The sequence below is a fragment of the Hemicordylus capensis genome, chromosome 4 (assembly GCF_027244095.1).
Source record: "Hemicordylus capensis ecotype Gifberg chromosome 4, rHemCap1.1.pri, whole genome shotgun sequence".
Lineage (NCBI taxonomy): Eukaryota > Metazoa > Chordata > Lepidosauria > Squamata > Cordylidae > Hemicordylus > Hemicordylus capensis.
Window position 1 is genome coordinate 203,941,849 of NC_069660.1, and position 27,322 is coordinate 203,969,170.

Below are 27,322 nucleotides of genomic sequence, written 5' to 3' on the forward strand. Positions count from 1 at the left end.
TACTTTCCTCTACAATACAGAGCCTGATTGTATGGACAAACATATTCTTGCAAGGAGACTGCAATTTCACATTTGAGTTTCTTTAGAACTCTTGGGTGGATGCCATCTGTCCTTGGCAATTTGCTAATTTTTAATTTTTCATACAGTTCAAAACACCCTCACTTGTCACCTCAAACTGGCCCAGTTCGTCAGCCCCCAAGCCTGAGAAGCTCCATTCCAGCGTGGGTATATGGTCAATATCCTCCGCCAATAAGACAGATGCAAAGAACTCATTCAGCTGTATTAAAAAATACCAGCGTTTCCCAAACAATTTTGGCAAAATACTGATAAGGATTAATGGAAATAAGTTTACTCAGCAGGGCCAAAAGAATGGTCATTTCTGAAGAAAGATGCAGAGTAAGTTAAATGTAATATTTCCATTTATTTAGTGAAATACAAAATATTAAAATTTACAATTGTGGCACAACACTTTGTGAAGCAACAAGCATGGACAGGCTGCGGGTTTTAGCCATACTCAGTGTTAACATTAAAAAGTGCTTAACATTTCACAGTATAATTGTAGGCAAATTTACCCATTTCCTTCGTACATAAAATCTATTTGAACTGAACATGAGCCATACTGCTAAGTAACTTCAGAATGTTTAGTAATTCAAGAGTAAACCTGGAAACACAAGAAGACACTTTTATTCAGTTGTGAAGAAAAACTGGTCATGGTGCAGCCACAGATAAGCACATTAAAGCTCCATTGACTTTGAATCCATGGGGACTTGGAACATGCACAGCAGCTCTAAGTGGTGGTGAAAAGCAGATGTGCAAGTGACTTGCACGTTAAAAAATGTTTGGTTATTTGGCATTTCTGAATAATAAGCATTTTCTAAACTGCTTTAAGGTACCTCAGAATTCAAGTTTTTAACTCCTTGTTAGCTAGCTTAAACTGTGCTCTATAGCTGTCTAAGCATATTCACTAACTGACAGCAGAACAGGAGAGGAGTCCTGCTTTGACCATTTGTATCGAAGCATTCCAAGGACTACATACAAAGCTACTTTTTCTAGTGTGTTGCTTCAATGTATGGGTGCATCAAAATAATTCTGAAGCACAGTTGCTAGTTTGAATGAGATACTTGAAGTGTTTGTGCCTTTAGGAATACACTGAGCACAACTTACCAAGGACTCCTACTACACAATCTCCATTGTTTGTAACCAGAAGCCTTCCAAGCTTGTCAAGATGGCAAAAGTAGCCCAAGTGCTTATATCTAAATTGGCAATTTCCAGGTTCACTTCGCACAGCACTGGAGAACCAAAACTTGTGCTCATGTATAAGAACCAAGAAGTAAACATAGCCACTCACTATCTTAAACATTTAGCACTGAAAACTGGATCACTTACAAAGATTTTAAAATCTATTAAAGTTTGGAAGACTTAATAGTAGAGCTGAACCAGAAACTGCTAGGCTTGATCTGGTCCCATGAGGTGATCTCCAATGGAAATATTTTTTAAGAACGTAAAAAAATCCCCACCTCCATAGACAGACACAGAGAAAAAGAAAACCTCATATAATATTGAAGAAAATGCTGGAGGGCAGCCTCTGGTGCTTAAAAAGCATCTCTGCTAGTTAACAAACATGGGAGGCTCTTGCAAGAGAGTCATCTGAGGCACTTAGATAATGACAAGCTGTTGCAGGAATTCTTTATGAATTCTTTAGGGTTCAGTGAAATCTGTTGACAATGAAAATTAGTTTTCATTTAGACAGAGCAAACCACCAGAGCCCACTGAGTGGCTTTTTAGAAGTCCAGATTCCATGTGGTTGATAAAGTTGGCACCCTGGGATTAAAGCCTTGAAACAGTATTGACAGTCTTGTAAGCTACATTGCTAGAGGAGGAACCTAGTACTTTTGTGCTACAGTTAATTCTATCTAGTATCCAGTCTGCATTTCTGAAGCGTGAATTACAGCAATGTAAAAATCACTTCTGTTTTACTAAGCTGGCAGAGAGAAACATGAACTCAAGTTACAAGTGTACAATTACTTCTAATGCCATCACATTGTTTTGCTTAGACAGGAGTTCCTTGGTCATAGACAAAAAAGAAAAAGAAAAAAGAAAAAAAAGCTCCCTGTCTCAGCAAGGAACAGGTCCTTCATCATTCCAAAGACATACAACTGCTAAAAGAATCCTTGATTGCTCCTGCACAGATAACTTAGGATCATATGAATACAATTCTGACATTAAGGATTTCTATATATAACATAATAGTGCTCTATTACTACAATATGTAGCATACTTCACAAAACTTACTGGGTGTTCCTGTTATGTCAGGAGTGGGAAAGACTAGACTTAAGTATTCAGTGTTGGGCTAGAGCCTGAAAACTGGTAGAATGTTCATTCTCCAACTTAGTAGAGTCCTCTTTTGCAACTGCATCACCTCAGATTTAAAGGGGTGGGATGCTCATTTAAGGACTCCCATATCAATTTCATGTGATAGGGCATTGCTAGATATGGAAATTACCTCACAGAAGAGACCTTGGCTCAGTTAGTACATTTCAGCTTTGGGATACCATCTCAGTTTACAAGCTTTGCTTTTATGACTAAACTTGGCCCAACTCACATTGGAACACTTCACAGAAGTTGCCAAACATATCTAGCAGTGCCCTGGAAATCCGGCTATCAGGCTAATTAAAGTAGTACAGTTGTGAAGGATAGTACCAAATGATATAACATGTTTGAACCAGCCCTTAGATTAAGATGTGCATCACTGAATCAGTTCTTCCCCATTGCTAACACAATTAATGTTGGTCCAGAATTACCAGCAAATAGGCCACTCTGAAGCTCTGCTCTTCCAAAAAGCTCATTTCTAAGGCAACAATCTGCTTATTACTTCAAAGCACGGGTGGGGATGGGGGGGAATTGCAGTCTTCTTCATTAGCACTTTTGCATAGTCTCACTTTCTGGAGTTGAACGTTTCCTTCTATCACCACCGAAGATCACCACCTCTTCCACATACACAATATTTCTATGAGGTGTATTTAGGCCACAAATACAGTCTCATTTAGCAGCAAATTGTCTAACTCTTTAAATAGCACTCAAATTCTGAAAGGCATTCTGCTTCAGTCTGTCTTTTCAGATTTCTCCTTCTGTACCATGCATCGGTGAACTATGCTGTCAAAACTTGCTATATAAAACAGGCCAATGAAGCGAAAAAAGCCCATTAAAATAACCTGCAAGTTGAGAAAGAGAAATTAAGCACAATTTTCCTAATGGTGATTTAAGAATATTCTTATCTTACCTAATATTTAATATTTGTTTGGAGAGGGAAACACACACACACACACACACTTAATTAAGAACAAGCTAATTCAAAACATAAAATACAATCACAATATTGGAAGAAACCAAATGATGACTTAGCCTAAAAGTTATTATTTTGGGGTAGGCTATAGTGACACATTGAGGTCGTTCATATGACTGTTTTGGGGAGGGCAGGGGAGGACAGGGAGAGGAAGAGGAGCGGCAGGGTGCAACCTACCTTCCCTCACATGATCCTCGCAGCTCTGGGATTGCTCACACTGTGCAGCCACGTGACCAGCGTGTGAGCGATTCATGAGTGAGGGGAAAAGCAGCCTGTGGCCTCCTGCATCCCACAATGCACCAAGCAAAGTGTGGTGCACTGGGGGATTTCCGTGCTGCCCAGCTCTGTGGCTGCTCAGGCCATAGGCAGTAGGGGTAGAAGGATGCACTCATGCCCTTCGATCTCACTATTAGCCCAGGTACAAAAGCCTTGGTGCAGAGCACTGGGGTCAGGACCAATCCTGGCACTCCACATGACCAGCCCTACTTGGGTAGGGCTGGTCATATGGACGACATCATTTAACCTGAAACTTATGAGAAAATAGCAGCCTTTGCTGTTCTGAAGTGAAATACTTCATTATTGCTTGTTACTTTAGAAGCTTGCTGTATTGCAGGCCACTGGTCAAAAGACAGAATTCTGAATTACACGAACCAAATGCTCTAGCTTTTATGAATATTCCACAGTACTAGAAGAATCAAAGAGATCTGAAGACACGTCCAGTCATTCTGACATTTGTCTCTTACCGCCTCTAGCACTTCAGCAATAGAAGAGATTGGCGACATGCCACTGGTCAGTATTGTCAACATGTAACCATCTGTTCCAACAGAACTGCTGAATTTCCCTTGCTAGGTGGGACAGAAGGAAACATGTTATTAGGTTACCAAATAATTCCACCAAAACAAGATTTGCTTCCAAGGACGGCTTCAAGGAGTAGCTATTGCAACCTGCATACAGAGCACCATATCTAACAATCTCATTGCATATACGTATACCAAGCATGGCTGCCTATACAGATAGGTTGCTCAATACTGCAACCTGTACCTATTGCCCAAGGGCAAAATAGTTACTGACAGAACCAGTTTATAACATAAGCTAGCAAATTCAAACCAAGCCACCAAGGGCATGATCCAGACAGTTAGGGTTTTGGAGACTCATTTCAGACAGAATTATTGAGCACATGTTGTAATTTACTCAAGATTATGGGATTTTCAAGTTTTTAACTCTGTATACTGAGTTCCCAAATAACCGAGTTACTGTTTACCAGCAATCTCAAAAAGGTGCCATTTTAAGTGAGTCTATTCTGTTTAGCAGAGGCAGAGGAACTGCCTCTCTTTAATTCAGCATAGCACCTCTCAATGGCTCCCTTGTGTTTATATTCAGATTGTGAGCCTCTTTGGGACAGGGAAACTGTCTTTACTATATAAAGTACATTGAGAGTACTATATAAAGTGCATTCTGAAGCACAGATTGAGCATTAGATCAATCCAACATATAGATTGAGCGCTAGAGAGAAAGATTTTAGTCTGTTAATCACAGATTCCAAAAGTATTAAATCTGCATAAGTTAGTATATTACCAAAACTATTAGTGAGAAGGAAAATCTTAGTTCTACACCTATTTAAATGAAAACACACCTGCAAGTTGTACCATAAATTGAGCTTTCCCCTCTGTTCTGTATGACATTTTGCTGCCAAGGAAATATTAGTCTGTTAATATGTTAATATTAAATAGAAATATTAGTCTGTTAATATCAGTCTGTAAATGAAAGCCAGCGTGGTGTAGTGGTTAGAGTGCTGGACTAGGACCGGGAAGACCCGAGTTCAAATCCCCATTCAGCCATGATACTTGCTGGGTGACTCTGGGCCAGTCACTTCTCTCTCAACCTAACCTACTTCACAGGGTTGTTGTGAGGAGAAACTTAAGTATGTAGTACACCGCTCTGGGCTCCTTGGAGGAAGAGTGGGATATAAAATGTAAAATAATAATAACAATATCTGCCAAATCTTGGATTGAGCCAGAACATTTGTGTAACCCGGCTGAAGCAGGTCTGAGTTTTTGCTTGTAGTCAACCTTACTGATTAAAAACGGGGAGCAAAATTTTAATCTGTGCTACAAGTTACCATAGTAGGTATTTCCCCACTGGCAAAGGGAGATTACAAACTGAAGTATGTATGTATGAATAAAGTGAACCATAGTTTATAAAGAGTGGTTGGCAACCTGACTAAGTTAACTCAAGGATGACGCATGGAAATTAAAGGGCAAGTTGGGCATGCCTAACTAGTTCTTTTCATTTCAATAGGACTTTGAGTAAATTTAGTCAGGGGCTGACATACTGCACAAGGTTCTACGTGTTTTGCTGGTCCTGGCAAACCAAGTACATGTGCATACTATGAGGATGCACATTATTCCCTCCTCCTGGCAAGTTGGGGAATATTTACTTAATTTTGGACAAACCGTCCCTGCCCCCACAGAGCCACACAATTAGGGAAAGAACGCCAACATGCCAGGAGGCAGGCTAAGCACACTCCTTATTACCCCTACTAACTGGATAACGAGGCACCTTTTTAACATGGTGATTCTCTTTATTTAGCAGGGGGAGAGTAACTGGCCCTATCCACCCCCAGCACAGTACCTCCAGTGACTGTTGCTGGTGTCTGTTTTATGGTTTCTTTTTAGACTGTGAGCCCTTTGGGGACAGGGATCCATCTTTTATTTATTATTCCCCTATGTAAACTGCTTTAGAAACTTTGGTTGAAATGCAGTATATAAATATTTGTTGTTGTTGTTGAATGAACTGTGTGTGCAGCTGCACAAGAACACTCTTGTATACATTTATTTTATTATTTATTTAGCATATTTCTATGCAAGAACTGCGCAAACTCAGCCGTGCAATGGATGGCCATTATTTCCAATAGTCCTCCATCATTCAACTCCCTTTGTACAATTCTTGCATTTGTGCAAGAGCATTCTTGCACAACTGTAGAACTCACATAACGCATCTACATATTGATCCTATTCTGTTATGGTCTACGGCTAGCATAGGACATGGAACGTTGTGCAGCATGCCAGTCAGTGACAAGAATGTCTAGTTTCCCCGGTAAGTAAACAAATTAAAAAGGCGCAAGACCAAAATAAAAAACCAAAGCCCATTAACACAGCTCATCTTTCAAAGCAAGCAATTAAGCCAGAGGAATCATTCCTAACCGCACAAAAGCACATATAACTGCATTTGTCCATATTCATCCCTCCTTTCCTTCATTATTTATTTTAGATTGCAAGTTCCTTGGGAGGAAAGGACCTACATTTTTGCCTGTGAATTTCTTAAGGCACTATGTGCATTCATTGATGGTGTTCTACAGTTTTGGGTGTGTGTCGTGGAATTCCAGCATTTGGAAAGATTTTTTTAAAAAAACTTCAATAGTTCTGACATTTTCTACACCAGACTAGTAGACCATGCTGCTCCTCACTTCCCATTCACTTATACATTTTGTATGATATTTTACTTACTACAGCATCTTTAACAATTACTCTGGCAACATGATCGGGCTGGCAGACAGATGATGATTCCGAAATGAGTTTGGTCTCTAAAAGCTCGAGTAAAACGAAATGCAAATAGGCAATTATACAGACATAAAAACAGAAAAGATGTTAGCAAGTATAATCACATGGTTCAACTGTAGGTTTGCTGAACAATGTATCAGAATTGTTATATGACTACCAATGCAACCTTTTTGCAAAGCAAAATTTGTACTTAAGTGCAGTTCAACAGAACGGGGTTTGGTTTTTTGTTTTTTTTAAAAGAATGCTTTAAGTAGTTGTGATCAAGTGTTGATATTAAGCTGTAATCTAGATTAGATGTAAAGAAAATTATAACTGGAAACTTGTACAATAATTTTTGTATGATAGGCAGAGAAGCTAAGTAGTGAAACACTTTATAGCTCCAGGCAAACATTCATACACATCTGATACTTGGGAGGCACTGTTACTTCCAAAGGTGCCCCTCTGATTTTTGCCTTTTAAACTTTCAAGCAGTTTAGTGGTGTTCATGCAGAGTCTGTGCATACATGAATCAAAACTGCAGAGACAAGTGTACACCCACACAAGTTCATGCATGTGCCAGGAAACTTCTACACTGCCACCAACATCTGTATTAATATGCTTGCATAGGATATCATGTAGACAAGAACAGCTAAGTAGGCAGACTGGATGCTTTAAAGATGCACACAAAGGTCATGATCCAGCCAGCTGCAAGTGTAGCACTCCCACACACAGGATTTACATAAGCTAAATGAAATCTTCTCTCTCCCATCTGCATGTGAACATGGGTACAAACAGCACTGGGGGCTGTGTCTGTATGCATCTCCAATATTCCTCATCCAGTCCTTCCTCTCACCCTGATACAAGTGACTCTTGCTCCACTTTCCAACACATTGCGAAATACTGTTTAATAGGCTACATTACAACAACTTCAGCCTTCCCCTCCCAGCTCCTATCACATCTTATCTGGGAGCTCTGTACAATTCCACGCATGTGCAGCTAGCACAGAACATGCACGTGCATGCATGTATCATAAATAAATATAAAGTAGGCTTTCTAACTCAGGGCTGCCCAAGAACGTTGCTTTTAGGTCTGTGAAACTGGAAGAACCAGCAGCCCAATGTCAGAATTCCCACCCAGCACCATGGGGAGGCAGCCAATCGCGGGGCAATTGCCTCTACCAAAGAAAAACACATGGCTCTGTGGTCGCCAGGTGTTGACACCAACTCAACAGCAGAACTTTACCTTTAGTATGGTGGTGGGTAGTGTAAAAGGGCTGAGCCAGCATTGGTGTGGGGGAGGCTGGGGAGTAAAATGCAAAATGGGGATGGACGCAAGAGAGGCTGGGAACGAGTGCAAGGAGGCTGAGGGAGGAGCACGAGGGTATCTGCAGAATGCAATTCCTCCTAGAGCCATTCCCATGGGAGGAACTACATTCCCCAGACACCCCTGTGCTCCCTCGCCCCATGCCCCTTCAGATGCTGGTGCCATTCTCCCCACCTGCCCAGTCTCCCCTGTGCCAGTGCTGGGTTGGACTTTAAAGAACACCACACTACCTGTGGCAACTGCCCCACAATTGGGCTGCCGATTCTTTCAACTGTAGGGTGCCTGTAGGAGGATTTGAATAGAAGCCATTTTACAAGTTTTACTCCTTCAGCTGTATTAAATCAACAAAACCAGATCAATCAAGCATTCACAAGACAATTAATTAAAGATTAATTCAAAGACAAGCAGTTTTCGGCAACACATGCTACGGATGGGGAGCTAGTTGCCACTTAATGTAGTGCTTTTCAGAATAAGGAGACTGCAATTTGTTCAGCCACCCACACCTGCCTCCATTAAGACCTTATTTAAAAGCAAAAGCCCAGTATAAACAAAGGTGGTACAGTGGCACAGGAAACTCAAGTTCAAGTTCCGATCCAGTAGTGAAGGTCTGGGCAAACTTACTTGGCAAGGCTATTGTGAAGATACAGTTTGTTTTAACTTGCCCCTACACAGCAGATAAGTCAGAGGACAAGGGTTGGGGTGTGTGTGTGCTTCCAGGGAGTGAAACTGGACATCTATACTTGACTGAAAGTTACCTTAGTCTTACTTTCTTCTGCAAAGCCAGGTGTGTCGGTATCTGGAGGATACGCAACCGTGACATAGATATTATAGGGCTTGACCTGTTTTGTTGAGAAAAATATTTAGTTCACATCGCAACAAATGAAGTTCTTCCATGCTTATTAAAGCAATCCATGCTTCTTAAAAAAGTTAAAGTTACAGGGAGCCATTTTATTTATTATTAATTTATATCTAGGTAAACCGCTTAGGGAACTTTTGTTGAAAAGCAGTATATATATTCATTGTATAAATGTACATGAGTTGTCTAGCTGCCAAGATGCATATTCATTCACATGAGATGCAGTACTCCAGCATATGCATCTTACGGTGGTAAGAGCTCCAAAGGTCTGTATCAGGGCTGCAAAACTTTGGCCCTCCTGCAGCCCTGATCTATAGGATTACCTCTCATTTCTAATGTACATATGTCCTCTCCCCGCCTCAGCATAACAGGATTACATGACCACCTACAGCTCTTGTTTAGATGTAGAAAATGTGCAACACATTTAGACACTGAAACATTTCAACTCAAGATGGGCCGTTTTGAGTGTCTTGAGCTTGAAACAAAACACCCTTTAAATAAAAGGCCTGTTTCGAGCTCGGAACAAAGCAACCTCATTTTGATTTGGAACGTTTCGAGTGCCATTTTAGTGCCTGGTTTTCCCTTGCTGATTGGTTTTCTGGCAGTGACTTGCAGTCTCCTTGCTTTTTGGTTGGCTTGTTATCACACAAATCAAGTATTGTCAGGGGGAACTGTCCCTCCATTGGCTGGGGAGAAGGAGGATGGAGGCCAGAGCAGAGAGTTTCAAAATGCATTTAAAAGGGACTGGGAGGCAGAGAAAGCCCTTACAGTGAGCCTCTCTTGAAGAGGGTACATCAGGAATGGAGGAAGGATCAGAGATTGCAGCAGCAGAGAACAGACTGGTGGTGTTGACCTGGCCCCGTGGAGAGAGAGAACACAACTGCTGGCTTATCTGTCTTTTTTCTAATTTGGGGAAGGGATCAGGTACTAGGTAGGACTAGGTAGGATCAGGTACTGTAAGACAGTTGGGGTGGGTTAGGAGAGGCCACAGTAATCCCTTTTCCCTTCCCTTTGACTTACTCCATTGTTGCTCGCTCTCCTCCAAAACCCACTCCCCAAATAAAGCCTGCTGCTTTACTTGGTGTTGTTGTTAATTTTTCTAGTTTCTGTGTGTTCACTACGGTGCTATAGATACAATGAAAATTTATATAACACTTTTCAACAGAAGTTCCCAAAGCGGTTTACACAGATAGCATTGTGTGCGGCACACACTAGGGATGTGCACGGAACCAGTTCAGAGGCCCTTTATGACCTTCTGAACCAGTTCGAATGGAGGGCAGTTCTGCTGGTTTGAAGGTGGGGGGCGGGTTCTGCTTTAAGGGCGGGGGAGGGTGCACTTACCCCTCTCTCCACTTTCCACCCACCAGCACTCTGTATTTTAAGAGTCCACCAGGGAGGCAGTGTACCTCCCTGCTGCCTCATTACCCCCTTTACCAGAGTAGGTGGAAGTATCTGCCGTGCCCATGCACACATCCACCGTGCGCAGGCACATCAGATACTTATGCCTGCTTCTGGTAAAGAGGGTAATGAGGCAGCAGGGAAGTACACTGCCTCCCCGGTGGACTCTTAAAATACGGAGTGCTGGCAGGCGGAAAGTGGAGAGAGGGGTAAGTGCACCCTCTCCGTCCTTAAAGCAGAACCCACTCTGCCTTTGAAACTTCCCTGCTCAGTTCCGTGCACATCCCTAGCAAACACAGCATAAATATACCACCCCCAACCCCACATCACTTTTTAAAATATCTGCCTTTCCCCCCCACCCCATCAGAGATAGGGCTTGAATTTAAAAAACCCCTAAATGTCCAGGAGGATTCAAAGCAGAGCCAGGAGCAGAGTCAGAGGGAGGGGTGATGCTGGTCATGGTGGGCAACAGCAAGAGGGGCCTGCTGCGGTTAAATACAGGTTCTCCTATTGGAAGAAGAGTGGGCCTGCAGCACAGCTGCCAGTGGAGGCACCTGCTCCCAAGCAGAGGAAGTTGCTTGCACGATGGGTGCAGTCAGTATGGGCAAGCAATCTGATCACCCAAAGCCTCAATTCATCTCCTGGGCCATTGCTGAGATGATCACTTTGGATGACCAGCCATTCCAGGTGGCAGAGAATGCTGGCTTCCGTCAGCTGCTTCTACTGCTTGCTCCTAACTACAAGATCACCTCATGCACCACCTTCAACAGGCAGGTGGTGCCCTCCCTGAACCAGGCAAGCAGGGAAGCTGTGTCAGGGCTGCTGCATGCAGCAGCAGCTGACACAAGTGGCTGCTTCACTGCTGATCTGTGGACCAGTGGCAGTGGGCTGTATGCATCTTTCCTGTCCCTCATGGCACACTGGTGGGGGTATGAGAGCAAGGGAACATCTGCTGCTCGTGGTGTGGCCAGCTCCTCCCATGTAGCAAAGCAGCAATGGGCTCTGCTGCATGTAGAGGTTTTGGACATTAACCACAAGTTGTAAGTGGCCATGGATCGCCAGGTGAAAGGATGGCTGTGCATGTTCATGGTGACCAAGGGCAGCTGAGCAGCTTCAGTTTGTGTCTATCTGTTACGTGGCACACACTCTGAACCTGGTCATGCAGGATGCACTTGGCCCTTCTGGGGCTGTGGCCAGGCGAGTCACCCCCACGAAGGCACCTAGCACCAGTCTGCTGCTGCCATGGCTGCTCTTGTTGACAGGTGCCACAGGATAGCAGCTTACTTCCACCAGAGCCAAAATGTTAGGCAGATGCTCTTTGAGAGGCAGTTTGAGCCTGGCCTACTTGTACACCTGAACCCTCAGGATGTTCCAACCTGGTAGAACTCCACCTTTCTCTTGCTTCAGAGCCCGCAGAAACAAGAGCTAACCATCCACACCCTCACAAGGAGGTGTGGTTTGGAAGTGTGCAACCCATCCACTCAAGGCTGCGTGCTCATTTCCAAGGTTGTCTTGACACTCGAGCCATTATTTGTTGCCACGAACAGTTTGTGTGCCAAGATAGCAACACTGAGCCAGGCTTTGCCCACCACTCTTCTCCTGAGAAGACAATGGGTAAGCACCAGTCCACCCTGATCACTGAGGAAGCAATTGCCTTGGCAGGTTGGCTGAGGAGTGGATTGGTGGATTGGCTCAGGACACCCTTGGCTACATTGGCAAAAAAAATAGGATCCTATGGCGGTTTGGGGGAAAGGTTAAAAATTTGTTAAAGATTGCCTGCTTGCTGATTTATTTTGTGGATTGAGTGGTAGTTAGCACCCATCATGCTCTACCACACACCCACTTTGGTGTCCCTAGGAGCTACCCATGGGAAACAACTGGGTGTTTCGAGTTTCCCCATTGTTCCCTGTGGCTAAAACACTCAAAATGTTTCAAGGTTTGTTCCATCAAAACAACCGGGTTGCTCTTTTGACGAAACGTTTTGGCCATCTGCATTTTGTTTTGAGCGTGAAACAAAACACAAAATCCATTTCCTGCACATTCGTAGTATTACACTAGCAAGATTCTAAATATTCTCATTTCTATCTAATATACAGCTATCCCCACTCAATGCAACAGTATTGAAAGTAATACAATACTACATATTCCTTTTGAGCCATCAGAGGTGGTATTCCTTGTGGAATATGGTACCTGTTATTGTAATAAGTAACATAGTTACAAAGGCTGCCAAGTCCACGCCTTGGGTAGAGTGTGGCTCAAAGTCTGCATTAGCTACAGCCTGCTTAATACTGATGACATATATTCTTATATCACAGATCAAAAATATGTTAATTATCTATATCCTAAAGACACAGTAGCAAGAAACATATACAAGTTGTTTCTCCAAGTTGTAGCTGGGCACCCCTGCTAACTTGGCAGAGAGGCATCTTTAAACATGGTGATTCTCTTTTATTTAGCAGGGGGAGAGTAACTGGCCCTATCCACCCCCCAGCATAGTATCTTCAGTGACTGTTGCTGGTGTCCATCTTATGTTTCTTTTTAGATTGTGAGTCCTTTGGGGTCAGGGATCCATCTTATTTATTTATTATTTCTCTATGTAAACCACCCTGAGCCATTTATGGAAGGGCGCTACAGAAATCAAATCAAATCAAATCATCATCATCATCATCATCCTGGCTATGTGTACAGAGCTATTTCCATATCATTAAGAGATGCAATAGTTTTTGGGAAAGCACCAAGATCATTCTGAAATAATTGACAGGTTAACAAATAAAATACAACATTGACAATGGCCTAGTTCAGACATCATGCAGAGGCAGGACTGAATTCTGGTTTAGCATTACATCCCCTCTCCCATTTGCACACTAAAGGAAGGAAGGATTCCATTTCTGACCCTATATTAAAACAAGCCGGAATCTTTCATAACATCTAATCCTGGAGATCCTGGTTTATTCTAGCTCATGTTTGCCAATAAGTAAAGTTTTGAAGCTAGATTTGTAGAGAGTGGGGAGTTAGAGGTCTCTGTGCAAAACCAGGATTAATTCCTGCTCCTTACAATGTCTGAACAGGGCCATTGTCTCAAACATGTGGAGTAAAGCATTGTCACATGAGAGTGTGTTGAGAGAAGAGCTATTAGGTTTAATCAACTCCAGGGGCAGTATAGTATAAATGCAAAAAGACATTTCTGCATTTGAGAACTGTCACAGGAGTACCAGTGCCCTTTTCTAAAAGAGAAGAATATATGCAAGTGAGGAGCAGAGAGCAATACCTCCATTTGCAAAGCTTCAGCTAATCCTCGAAGAGCAAACTTTGTTGCAGAATAAGCTGAATAACCAAACAGTCCAACTTGCCCAGCCTGGGATGACACAAACACAATCCTTCCCATCCTTCGTTCCTTCATGGTGGCAACTACTGCACGTGTTGAATAAACGCTACCCAAGTAGTTGATGGCCATTAATTGCTGCAGATAAACATACAAATCAGAAAAACACAGTCAGCAGTTTAAATATTACATCAAATGTTCATGACAACTTTGTAATCCATATGTACATAATGCAGTGTTACATTTAGATGGGTGTCAAATTGTAGGTTGGCACCACACCCAAGGCTGCAGCTATGTTAATTCACACAATAGGCACAACATAGTCCAAAACAGCTACTGTACTATAGGAGATGGAGCACATTGCCCAACTTTCCACCTATACAACTTCCAAATGCTAACATATTGCAAACTGTAACGTGATACCCCATTAGTGGGCTGAAACACACCCACTTGCACAAAATATGGCTATGTGAGAATATGTTGAAATGCTTAATATGTTATTCAAAAATACAAGCAACACATTGGTGTCCAGTAAATAGAAGACATCACACCCTGTGCTGTTTAGAGATGGTTGTGTGCTAGTAAGCCATAACTGTAACTGTTCTCCCTTCCAAACATGGCATCAATGCATTTTTTTTCTTTAAACAAAAAGTACTGCACAGACTCCGAAAGAATATGACCAAGGCAAAAAGAGTTCCAGGAACATGTTATATATGTACATCTCAAGTATAAGTCAAAAATTTCCAGCTCATCTTGCGCACTACACATTAAGTATATTTGACAAATCTTGTGTTACAATTAGCCGCCCAGAGACGCAAGTTTGGGTGGGGTATAAATTCAAATAAATAAATAAATAAATAAATAAATAAATAAATTGAAAAAAGAAACAGAGGGTTTCATACTGGCTGCACAAAAACAGGCACTAAGAACAAATGTAATAAGAGCAAAAGTAGAAAAATCAACCACAAACAGCAAGTGCTGCCTTTGTAAAGAAGCAGATGAAACCTTGGACCACCTAATCAGCTGTTGTCAAAAGATCGCACAGACTGACTACAAACAAAGGCATGACAAGGTAGCAGGGATGATACACTAGAACGTCTGCAAAAAATACAAGCTACCTGTAGCCAAACATTGGTGGGACCATAAAATTGAAAAAGTTGAAGAAAATGAAGATGTAAAAATATTATGGGACTTCCAACTACAAACAGACAAACATCTGCCACACAATACACCAGATATAACTGTAGCTAAGAAGAAAGAAAAATAATCGACACAGCAATACCAGGGGATAGCAGAATAGAAGAAGAAACAGGGAAAAAAAAATCACAAAATACAAAGATCTACAAATTGAAATTGAAAGACTGTGGCAGAAGAAGACCCAAATCATCCCAGTGGTAATTGGCGCCCTAGGTGCAATTCCAAAACAACTTGAAGAGCACCTCAACACCATAGGGGCCACAGAAATCACCATCAGCCAATTACAAAAAGCAACTTTACTGGGAACAGCCTATATTCTGCGACGATATCTATAACAGCAGCAACAACATTGATAATAAAATTCAGCTATCCCAAGTCCTTGGGAAGGACTCAATGTCTGAATAAAACAAACCAGTCAATAACACCTGTCTGACTGTGTAAATAAATAAATAAATAAATAAATAAATAAAATGGCTGTGTGTGGCCATTACTGGGATCAGGATCAACCCGATTCCAGTAATGATCAAATTGTGCATTCAGCCCCACGGGTGGCCTGGATTGAACTGACGATACAGATGCATCAGCTCGATACATTGCATACACTACTCTCACAACAGCCATATTTCATTTTGGCAAGTTTCCACATATATACTACAGAAGTGAATGGAACCTATGTAGCGACGTTGCTCAGCAGACTTTGCTAGTTAACTACAACAGATCTGTATATTTTGGTTTCTCTTCAGATCATATTCATCTTGGGTATCAAAACTTTCACAGAAATATCCAATAAGAATTTTTGGGTTGATGGTATACACAGAAAGTGTTCAACATCATGGAAGACAAGTAGTTAGCATTCTTTTACATTTACAGTGTTAGGCCATTGTATTAGTAGTAATGAATACACAAGATGATCACAGTATTCTGTCCACAAAACTACCACAAGCTACGTTTCATCCAAAGGGCTTTTCATTTTCTTACTCAGGTGGAATTTATGAGAGGCAGCTGGATTTCAACACACAGTAAAGGAGGGGAAAAAACTAGGATCACTTACCTCAAATCTACTGCTCTCAAGGTCTTCGAATTTTCCATTCACTGATGTTCCAGCACAGTTTACAAGCATGTCAACTGGACCCAATTTTTCTTGAGCCTAAAAAGAACCATTTAACAAATGCAATAAAGGACTGTTGCCCACAGGTTAAATATAATAACTTTAATCGGAACACTTCTTGAACAACATTTGCCACACAAAAAGGCAGCTCAATAAAACCCAATTTCCTTACTTGTTTTAGGACTCTCTCCATATCAGCACAGTCTTTAGAAACATCAACAGAAATAGCATGTACAACCTAGGCAAGAGGGAAAAACACAACACACATTTGTATTATCACAATATATATGAATGTATAGATGTCTAAGGAACTTGACTCAACGAGTTAGCTAAAATTCTGCTTAAGAAACAAATTTTCCATTCTGTATTCTTTCAACTGTAAAACTGAAGAAGATAGGGTAGAATTAATATTTTCTATATGGAAAACTATATTACACCAGCGTTACTATGAATATATGTCAGGCACCACAGCCCTTGTCTTCTGGTCTCCACAGTCAGCAAGGAGGCTTGGAGGAGAAGCAGGAAACAGGAAGGGAAGGGCACTGGAGAGAGGAAGTGCCCACAGTCATAAAAGAGAGGAAGCTCAGCATGGAAGGGAGAAGACTGAAAGACAAGAAGGAGGTACTACAGGATTTGTGCCTAATTCCATATGGAGAGCTTTCTGGAAAAGTCTCTACAGCACATGAGTAAGACATAGCTATCTTAAGTGACAACAGCTAGTAAGACCAGACCACCTTAATTGTCTCTAAGTAGACTTGCAATGCCTAGAGTACAGGACCAGTGATGAGACCAGACTAACATTTCCTTTGGGAGGCAATGTATCCCTGGGAGTATGCTAGTGTTCCTGAGGCCACAAGAGCACCCTCACAACAGACATTTCCAAATAGGAATACTTAAATTCAGTGTTTGTCACTCGCCTATAAAGTGCAAGTTATCTCCAAGGGAATAGCCAGAGAGGTCCTTGCAAGTTAGAAGTGCTAGTAGTAGTAGTTGTTGATTCGATTTCTATACTGCCCTTCCAAAAATGGCTCAGGGCGGTTTAGTTGCTCCTTACATGCCATTGATGTAATGGCTATGGTAGCATGTATGTTAGTAACATTTGTGAACTTATTTGCAATCCTGATTTAGTCAGACTAGATATATACCTAACTTTAAATGTGTTAAAGGCATTTGCATTTTTCAATATTTGCAATTGCCAAGATAAATGATTAACCTGCTATCACCAGGTATTACTGGCCACTGGTAAAGTTAATTTTCTCTTCTGCTCTACAGGTGAAGCCCGTTATCCACGGGGGTTCCATTCTCTACTACAACTGTGGATAATGGAGCATTAAAGTCAATGGGATGAGGGGATTAGGTTCTTGGAGGCTAGGAAATGGGGAGGGGGGGAAGATGATATGTGGGGAAAAGCCAGATAAAATGCCCTACTGTGCTCTGTGGGTCTCCAGCTGTCCAGAAATGCCAACCCCAGTCCCAAATTGCGGGGGGGGGGGGGAGAATGCTTTTTTTAAAAAGCAGATGAGCCACAACATGGCTCCTTCTCACAAAATGGTGGCCAGAAATTACTGAGGTCATTTCCAGCCATCTCAAAACTGTGGATTTCAACCCTTTCGTATCAGCAGATAATGAGGTTGGGCGTCAGCTAGGCGCCAGTGGAATCACAAATAGCAAGGTCCATCTATATATGATATCATGGCACCCAAAGGGCAACACAACAGTTTAAGAAATACAATTCATATTAATGGCAACTTGGTTCAACTCCATACAACATCTGTGCTATCCCCTTACTTGCTGAAAATGTTCAGGGCAGATTTGACCAGATGTAACATGAAACATTTTCACATGACCAATAACTGTGAATGATATTTTCACTGTACAAAAAAACTTCTCTAGTTATTCTTTTATCAAGCCAAACCCATTGGAAATTGCATAGTTTGTTTGTAGTGTTCTATATTTCTAGTCTTGTTATTAAGGGGAGGAGCATAAGGTCTAGCGATTGGTTTTGGTCAGCCATGGTTGCTGTTCTGGCCCACACTATCGCTATGTGGCACCACTCTATTGGGCCGTCACGGCAGAGCTATAACATGGACCTTACATTGCCTCTTTTGCTGTGGCATTAATGATGACATGATGCAGTAAACTCATTAGGAGCATATTATATGTAGCAGTGCTGAAAAAAGCAGCCTAGCCAATATTAGAAGAGAGACCACCAGGTGCTGGGGATACAAGTAAACTTGTAAAACACAGGTCATATTGCTGCTGTATTTGGCAACCATCCAAGTTACCTGAATACCAATTTAAATTAAAGGTTCCTAACGTTATGGCAGGCAGGCAAGCCAGTCAACAACTTCTCTTCCTAGTTGCCAGAAGTCTCTTTTGTGATATGACTATTGCATTCAGAGATGAAAGGCTGTCTGGCACAGATAAGAGTTTTGATTAAAACACACACACCCCAATATAGCAATGAAAAGAGTAACTGAGATCCAGGAAAGAAAAAAAAACAGTTAAGTCCAAGACAAAGAAAAAAGGGGGCGGGAAAGAGATCAGATTAGATTTTGAAATTAGGGACTGTGCTTTGAACTAGGGACTGTGCTTCAATACAGCCATAGCTAGGGAGCGCGAAAATGTCACCGATGCAGTCAGAGATGTTTTTGAAGTTTATGTGGTAATTGATCATCCACCAGAATGCAGAAGCTGCTTTTCCACAAAATGCTGAGACTTGCCTTGCAGTAAAAGCCTTCAAAGCATCACTTGCTGTACATGTGGACTACTGCCTCATCTGTACTATATGTGACTGTTAAACTAGTCCTAGGCCTTAAAACTGCTTCAAATTATGTATGCTATGTTTTCATGCAGTGTTTTTAGGGAACAGGCTATGAAAGCACTATTGTAGTGTCAAATTTTCCTCTTATCTGCATACGTTGCCCCATTCCGTCTGGATGTTAGATTATTCACAGGAAGGCATATACATTTTCTTACAAATGTGAATGATCCAGTAGTGATAGGAAGGAGCAATCTTACCTGCTTATCATTAATGGAGTACTTTTCAATTTCTTTTTTTGCCTCCAACAACCGGCTCTGGAATTAAAGAAACACATTTGGGACATAAATACAAAAATTACAAGGCGCAAAATCTGATGTCATTTAACAATTAATGTCTCTTTTTATAGTAAGGCTGCAGGGAAGTTTTTCTAATTTTATTGTATGGCATCTAAAACTCATGATCATTATAAACAGTTAAATAACCACCACTCTACTAACCAGTCAATGTAATCATTCTGAAAATTGAAGTAATGGTTATTTCAGCTGCCTGAAGCAGAAATTTGCTTTGGCTTTGCCTGTATTTAATTTATCTGGCTTTCTTCCAGAAAAGTATATACATGATTGCAGTATAAGTTTTCATATTTAGCTTACCACTAGGGATGTGCACGAACCTGTTTGGCGTTCCATTCAAGAATGCCGAGCAGGTTCAGAACTCGCGCTCTTGAACCAGTTCGAACATGGGGGTGACTTTAAGGTGCGGGGAGGGTGCTCTTACCTCCTCCGCCGTGCTCCCTGCAGCCCGGCGCCGCTTTAAAAAATGCTGGCACAGAGCATCTGTATACCTTCTTACCAGAAGTGGTGCACATGCGCCGTGCATGCATGGGGCGGGCGCACATGTGCCCGCCACTTCAGATTTTACACTGACCAGGGTGGCAAGAGGGTATACAGCTGCCCTGCGCCAGCATTTTTTAAAGCAGCGCTGGAGGGGGAAGCACGGTGGGGGAGATAAGAGCACCCTTCCCGTGCCTTAAAGTCACCCCCACCCACCAGCTTCCCGGTTGTGCACCGAACCAGTTCTGTGCACACCCTTACTTACCACTTCCCCAGTATATTTACTCCAAGACAAATGCTTCACAACAATAACAAGTGTGTCAGCTACAGGGCTGCAGAAAATAGCACAAACCAATCTTTTCATTGCAAATGTTTGTCACAGTTCACCACTGCAACATGGGACTATGCGTCAGGCCCATTAAGAACTGAAATTCTGTTCAACACTGCTTAGAATAATAGCATCCCATACCACAGTAACATCTCACACAGCCTTTCAAAAAGATACAACATTCCTTCTGGCAGGTAGATCACAGACACACCCCTCAGCCTACCTGCCTATAAATATGTATAAGTCATGGTGTGGTTTGAGTGGAGGTGCCAAAAAGCTGCTTGCCCAGAAGGAATTGTTAAGTTGCCATGCCTATGAGGCTAATTGTTGTACACCTTTGGATGGGGTGGTTCATAAATGTAATACATAAATAAACAATAACATAATAAATAATTGCCAAGCAGAAATACCAATTTTTACATAAATCTTCCATTATTTCCTCTAATGTTAGGACTGCAATTCTACATTTAGTACTTTGTTACACAATAAAAACTTTAGACTATAGACTGGGGGTGGCTTTAGATATTATGAATCAAGGAAAGCAAGTGCACAAGTATCTCATGCAGAAACTGAACATGTAACATTCAAAAGATGCAGATGTAGGGCTTGCCCATATAATGCATATATCTCCACACAGAGGAGATGGGCAAATTTTTCCTTCAGATGTTATGCTAACAAGGGAGTTTGTAATGAATTCATGACTCACTTACATATCTGCTCTAGTGTGCTGTCCAAATACACTGATAAATTTGACAATATAATTGGTGTTTTCCTCCATTCCATAACAATAGTAGTCAGTGGGGAGCTATTAAATTCAAATGATTTAAAAAAATAAATAAATGCTATTAACTAGTAAGGTAAAAGGTAAAGTGTGCCGTCAAGTCGGTGTCAACTCCTGGCGACAACAGAGCCCTGTGGTTGTCTCTGCTAGTACAAACAGCGATACTGTTTTTAATTAAAATACTGCACACTGGAACAACGTTTAAATTCATCAATCAGAGTGACTTCTTTACTCTGGAAAAATGCAAGGGTCGCAATCTAGATAAAGTTAATCATGACTAACATAGTTCCATTGCTTTTACTGGGACGCAGTCACAACTAACTTTCACCTGATGAGAGCCAAGGAATGAAAGCCTTAATTAAAACAGTAGTCATTATTGATTAAAGAATTTAAAACATCTCATTAACAATTATGATACCCACAAGCTGTTAAGTACATATTGTAGAAATTTACCTCATTTCTTGCAATCAGTGTTATAAAAGCACCTTGTTTAAAACATTCGACAGCAATACTTTTTCCAATGCCACTGGAGCCACCAGTTACCTTTTAAGAAAAGAAAAGAGCATATGGATTTAATGACAAGAGTTAACTTAATGGATTACAAACCTATCTTAGAAGGTTTGCCACTCTAACATAGGACCAGTTCACATGCGTTAACCAATCTTCTCCTGCTGCACCACTGGACACCTCCTTCATACTCAGATCACGGGGAGAGCTTTCAGTTAGCCTGACTGTCCACAGACACAGTCTACAGTCATTGCCATAACTGTAACAGTTGCTGCAGAAAAAGGACCCACTATTGCCAAAATGGCTTCAAGCTTTTGACAGCACAATTCACCTCAAGCAGCACCACACACTAAAGACAGCCTATTTGGGAGTGGGGAGGAAAGAGGGGAAGGTTTGGATATGTGATCGAATCCTTAATCATTCATCCTCTCACTTCTAGTATGATGATGGTAGCATGCCAAGGACACCATGTAGGTAAATATTTGGCACATCTTTGCTAGTCACTGTTCTAGCATGGCCAGGGTTGCATCAAGGTTCTCTCTTGACACAACTCTGCCATGATTGATTACTGTAGGCTAGGCTATAGATGGGGTATAGAAATTGGTGCTCATTACCTTATATAAAAACATATGTTCCAAACTCTTACTTTTCATCAATGTTATAATCCCTATATCAATTCCTCTAAATTCCCAGAATACTTTAGGCATGTATCTTGATTAAAAAATTCTCCACACAAAAACGTATTCTTTAAACAACTGTATATCCAAGCCCACATCACACGAGTAACAAAACCAATGATTTCAAGATGCAATCTCCCAACAGGCTCATTGTATACAAGAATGAATGGTCTTTCCACCTGCTAATCTCCTCTCTCACATTCTCTTCCAGCCTTCACAAACCTGTGTGTTCCTTATTCCGAAGGTAGCCCATCTAAGTTCTGATATTCAGACAGGTCTGTCAAGAACCAGTGGATAAACACAAATATTTTCAATGGATAAATTTAAATATAATTTTAAAAATCAGCTAGATTAAATGTCTGAAGAAGTGGTTTAAAATGAAATCTGAAATTAACACATAATCCATAACCCTCCAGCAAACATATTGAGTTAAAACCTGTTTTTCTAAGTAAAGGCCCAAACAGAAGGGATTATCTGGCTTGATCTATAGTGTTATTAACACAACAAGATCATGCACTGCATTTATCTGGATTTGATCTTTTACTCTGATCAGGGTGGTGTTCTGTGGGTGGGGACTCCTGTGATTTCCCCATTGTAATGGACGGACCACCATCCGGTTAAGGTTGGACTTACAACCACTTCCCACCTCCGCAGGGGCGAGGGGCCCATTAGAATGGTCCACCCGAGGAGGTTACTGGATCCAATAAGATTCCAAGAAGCCTTGAAGGGATTCAATGTTGGCTTTGCTGGTGATCCTGTTGATGCCCTGGTTGAGAATTGGAACAACTTGTTCACCAGGGCAAGGCACACAATTGCTCCCAAACGTCCCCTCGGACCCTCTTCAAATTTAGCTCCTTGGTATACAGAAGATCTACGGGGGCTGAAGCGGCAAGGTAGGCGACTGGAGCGCAAGTGGAGAAAGACTCGACTCGAATCTGACAGATTGCAACATAGAGCAGATCTAAAAATCTATGCTCAGGCAATACGTGCAGCAAAGAGGTGGTTCTTTTCTGCCCGTATTGCCTCTGTGAGTTCACGTCCAACGGAGTTGTTCAGGGTTGTGAGGGGACTAGCATCTGCTCCCCCTCCCAAGAACCAGAATTGGAGTCATCAGTTACCCGCTGTGATGTGTTTAAAGAATTTTTCACAGATAAAATCTCTCTGATTCGGGCCGACCTAGATGGAGACTCCACAATTAATTTGATATCTGAGCTGGAGGTGCCCAACAACTCCTCTTATGTGATTCGACTGGATTGGTTTCAGTTTGTGACTCCCGAGGATGTGGACAAGTTGCTTGGAGAGGTGAGGCCTACCACTTGTTCTCTTGACCCTTGCCCAACATGCTTGTTCAATCTAGCAGGGAGATTGTTGTAGACAGCCTGGTGGAAATCATAAATGCTTCTCTGAGGGAGTGCAGGATGCCTCCTTGTCTTATAGAGGCAATAATTAGACCTCTTCTAAAGAAGCCTGCATTAGATCCCTCGGAGCTGAGCAATTATAGGCCTGTTTCCAACCTCCCATGGCTGGGCAAGATAATTGAGAGTGTGGTGGCCTCTCAGCTCCAGGTGGTCTTGGAGGACACTGATTATCTAGACGAGTGATTCTCAAACTTGGGTCCTCAGGTGTTATTGGACTTCAACTCCCATAATCCCCAACCAAAGGCCACTGAGGCTGGGGATTATGGGAGTTGAAGTCCAATAACACCTGAGGACCCAAGTTTGAGAATTCCTGATCTAGACCCATTTCAAACTGGTTTTCGGGCAAACTATGGTGTGGAAACTGCTTTGGTCGGCCTGATGGAAGATTTCCAATTGGGAATTGACAGAGAAAGTGTTACTCTGTTGGTCCTTTTGGATCTCTCGGCGGCTTTTGCTACTATCGACCATAGTATCCTTCTGGGTGTTGGGGGTGGGAGGCACTGTTCTACAGCGGTTCCACTCCTACCTCTTGGATAGATTCCAGATGGTGTTGATTGGAGACTGTTGCTCTTCAAAATCTGAGCTTAAGTATGGTGTCCCTAAAGGCTCCGTACTTTCACCAATGCTTTTTAACATCTATATGAAAATGCTGGGAGAGATCATCAGGGGATCTGGAGCTGGGTGTTACCAGTACGCTGACGACACCCAGATCTACTTCTCCATGTCAGCTTCTTCAGGAGCTGGCATATCCTCCCTAAATGCCTGCCTGGAAGCAGTAATGGGCTGGATGAGGAAGAATAAACTGAATCCAGATAAGATGGAGGTACTTATTGTGAGAGGTCAGAACTCTAGAGACGATTTTGATCTCCCTGTTCTAGATGGGGTCACACTTCCCCAAAAGGTTCGCAGTCTGGGAGTACTTCTGGATTCATACCTCTCCCTGGTTTCTCAGGTTGAGGCGGTGGCCAGGGGTGCTTTCTATCAGCTCCGACTGATACGCTAGCTGGGCCCATTTCTCGAGATCAATGACCTCAAAACAGTGGTACATCTGTTGGTAACCTACAGACTTGACTTCTGTAATGCGCTCTACGTGGGGCTGCCTTTCTACGTAGTCTGGAAACTTCAGTTGGTTGAGAATGCGGCAGCCAGGTTGGTCTCTGGGTCATCTTGGAGAGACCACATTACTTCTTTACTGATGGAGTTACACTACGTTTCCAGACAAAATAAAAGGGCTAGTTATAACTTATGTAGCCCTAAACGGCTTAGGCCCTGGGTATTTAAGAAAGTGTCTTCTTCACTACAAGCCCTACCGCCCATTGAGGTCATCTGAGAAGGTCCGTCTCCAGTTACCGTCAACTCGTTTGGTGGCTACACAGAGAGGGGCCTTCTCGGTCGCTGCCGCAAGATTGTGGAATGCACTCCCTACTGAGATACGATCCTCCCCAACTCTAGCAATTTAAAAACACACACCTGAAAACCCATCTTTTCGCCCAAGCTTTCTCAGCTTCCTAACACATTTTTGCATTTTAATCTTTGGTTTATTTTTAAACTGTTAAATTGTTTAAGTTTTTTGTATATGTTTTTAACTGGTTTTATGCTATTGTTAACCACCCAGAGATGAAAGTTTGGGGCAGTGTACAAATTTGATTAAATACATACATACATACATACAGGAGGCAGAGGCAAACCTAAAGCATTGCATGCTTATATAACAAGTTTTGTGATTCTTTGGATCTTAGCCTTTGTCTTTCAGTAAGTAGTAGGGTGTGTGGACGAATAAAATCCTGCTATTTGATTTGAAGTTGAATTGAATTGCAGACCCCCTTAAACTGCTTCGTTGAGAACAGCCAGCTTGGCTGGCTGGCTCAACAAATCTCTTGAGTCAATTTGGGTGATTCAAGTGCCATTTTGAGGCCTGTTTTGCTGGAAAAATTGGCTTCCAAGGTGGGCTGATGTACCAGGTCTGGAGCAGAGGGCTGGTCTACCTGCTGACCCCAATTATTGGACCAGCTCTCCTGGGGTGGGGGGTAGGGGAGATCACCATTTTGAGGCCAATTTTTCCCAGCAAAATGGGCCTCAAAATGGCACTCGAATCACCCAAATCAATTCAGGTTGAATCGGGGATTATTCTCTTCGACCCTGAATGCAGCCCTCTATTTTCAGGGTGATTCAATTTGGGGTTGATTCAAACCAAATTGATATGAGGTTGAATCAAATTGCATATAAGGAATAAGACAAAAATGTATTTCATAACTGTAAGGCTTACACACTTTTGTAGTGCAAGAGACTTGTGGGCTACATGATCAGAGGTTTACTATTTATAGGTAGTATAAGGAGACTCTCTTTAGTTGAAAACCAACATATTTTAAATTGTTTTAGCAATGAATCCTGAAATATAAGAACTACAAAATAGGAAATGTTAAAGTTATGAGACAATTAAAAATGTATCAACCCAGTCACAAACAAATCTAAAGTAAGCCAAAGATTGAAACTGTACTGAGCTGGCATTTAAACATGTGCTACATGGTCCCTCTCAAAGAGATTCTTCCACACAGCTCAGTCTTTATATAATATTTGAAAGCTAAAATGTAAAGAAAAATTCCCTTTGGTTCACAGTAAGCAAGTACAATTGTTACTCACTGCCTTAGGCAAGTGTATTCCAAATATTATAAATAGCAGCAATTGGAAATGCTTAGGCTACAGGGCTTGCCCAATACATCCCTCTCTGGCATCAAAACAGGAAGCTTGCTATATATCTTCTATGATGCCACACCTCTAAGCACTGCATGCTTGGAAACATTCTCAAAGTTATTCAGCTAGTAGTACAGGAACATGCACAATGCCATAGAATTTTTGTGATGAAAGCAAACCACCTACATAGTTTCCCTGAAACACAAACAAACAAATCAGCAGTGTTAGAAAGAAATTTATAAGCTGTCATATTTCATTTCTGAACCACCTAATGGCTCAGCTGGAAAGCAACCTACCTAGAGAGAAGAAAGCTGTTGGTTTGAATCCCCGTGGTGTGTTTCCCAGAATATGGGAAACTCCTATATCAGGCAGCAGTGATATAGGAAGGTGCTGAAAGGCATCATCTCATACTACGCAGGAGAAGGCAATGGTAAATCACTCCTGTATTCTACCAAGAAAACCACATGGCTCTGTGGTCGCCAGGAGTCGATACCGACTCAACGGCATAACCAACAACTTCATTACTGCAGCAGTAGTTTTAAAATGCCTCATGCATTTCTAGTGTCACTGGACACCTTCAATAAGACATTTTAAAATTAAACCAAAATTTTATGGCATCTTGTGAATTCCTGCTAAGGTACACAAGTTTAAGAGTTTAAGAACTTCAGGGACTCTGATCACATTGTTAGGTGTAGTTATAAGTCACATCCTTATATCTACACTTGGTAATGTTTACCTATAGTTAGAACGTCAAAACAACAAGTTTTTGTCTGTCATTTCTAAAGTTTACAGATGATGTCCTTTCATCCGAATAAAGAGTATTGGGTTGCATCCCAACATCTGGAGTGCTGGCTCTGTCATTGGAAACAACTTCCACTTGCAGAAGGAGAGAGAGCAGCATTCCACAAAAGGTTAGGATGCAATTCTTTCATGGGAAATGAAAGGTTAAGCTTTAAAGATCAATGGGTTGGATTATAATCTTTCCTCCAAGGCCAATTCATAGAAGGAAAGCTAGGATCATGGAAGAATTCCTTCCAATCATGCAACTTTCACTCCATCTAGAAGAGGTTCCCAGCTACAAAGCATTGCAACATGAAAGGTTAGTGCTAATGCTAATACAGTCAGGAAAAGAAAACTGTACACTTCCTACGTTTTACCAGTGTAGAATGATCATGTATGTTTGACAATTGTTCAGTATTAAGAGGTGAAGTGTGCCATTGAGTTGGTATCGACTCCTGGA

At 41.8% G+C, this 27,322-nt stretch overlaps 1 protein-coding gene and 1 long non-coding RNA gene across 5 annotated transcripts in view; one reads left to right on the plus strand and one right to left on the minus strand.

The window, feature by feature from the left end:
- LOC128322975 (uncharacterized) overlaps window positions 1–27,322 on the plus strand; it is a 39,776-nt gene that overhangs the window by 11,061 nt on the left and 1,393 nt on the right. For 2 of the 3 annotated variants that reach the window (XR_008306112.1, XR_008306114.1), the window contains exon 2: window positions 26,868–26,993. This is a non-coding gene — a long non-coding RNA (uncharacterized LOC128322975). Of the gene's footprint in view, window positions 1–22,184; window positions 22,249–26,867; window positions 26,994–27,322 lie in introns of all 3 variants that reach the window. The other variant, XR_008306113.1, reaches the window with a different exon arrangement.
- The window catches only part of KDSR (3-ketodihydrosphingosine reductase), a 41,133-nt gene continuing 14,212 nt past the window's right edge, over window positions 402–27,322 (minus strand). Inside the window, exons 2-10 of one of the 2 annotated variants that reach the window (XM_053245360.1) lie at window positions 21,243–21,332; window positions 19,108–19,164; window positions 16,259–16,324; window positions 16,030–16,125; window positions 13,728–13,919; window positions 8,961–9,044; window positions 6,850–6,933; window positions 4,087–4,188; window positions 402–3,212 (exon numbers count right to left, since the gene is read on the minus strand). In XM_053245360.1, the coding sequence (XP_053101335.1) occupies window positions 3,102–3,212; window positions 4,087–4,188; window positions 6,850–6,933; window positions 8,961–9,044; window positions 13,728–13,919; window positions 16,030–16,125; window positions 16,259–16,324; window positions 19,108–19,164; window positions 21,243–21,332 (882 nt within the window). In that variant the 3' untranslated portion in view covers window positions 402–3,101. The remainder of the gene's footprint in view (window positions 3,213–4,086; window positions 4,189–6,849; window positions 6,934–8,960; window positions 9,045–13,727; window positions 13,920–16,029; window positions 16,126–16,258; window positions 16,325–19,107; window positions 19,165–21,242; window positions 21,333–27,322) is intronic. The other variant, XM_053245361.1, reaches the window with a different exon arrangement.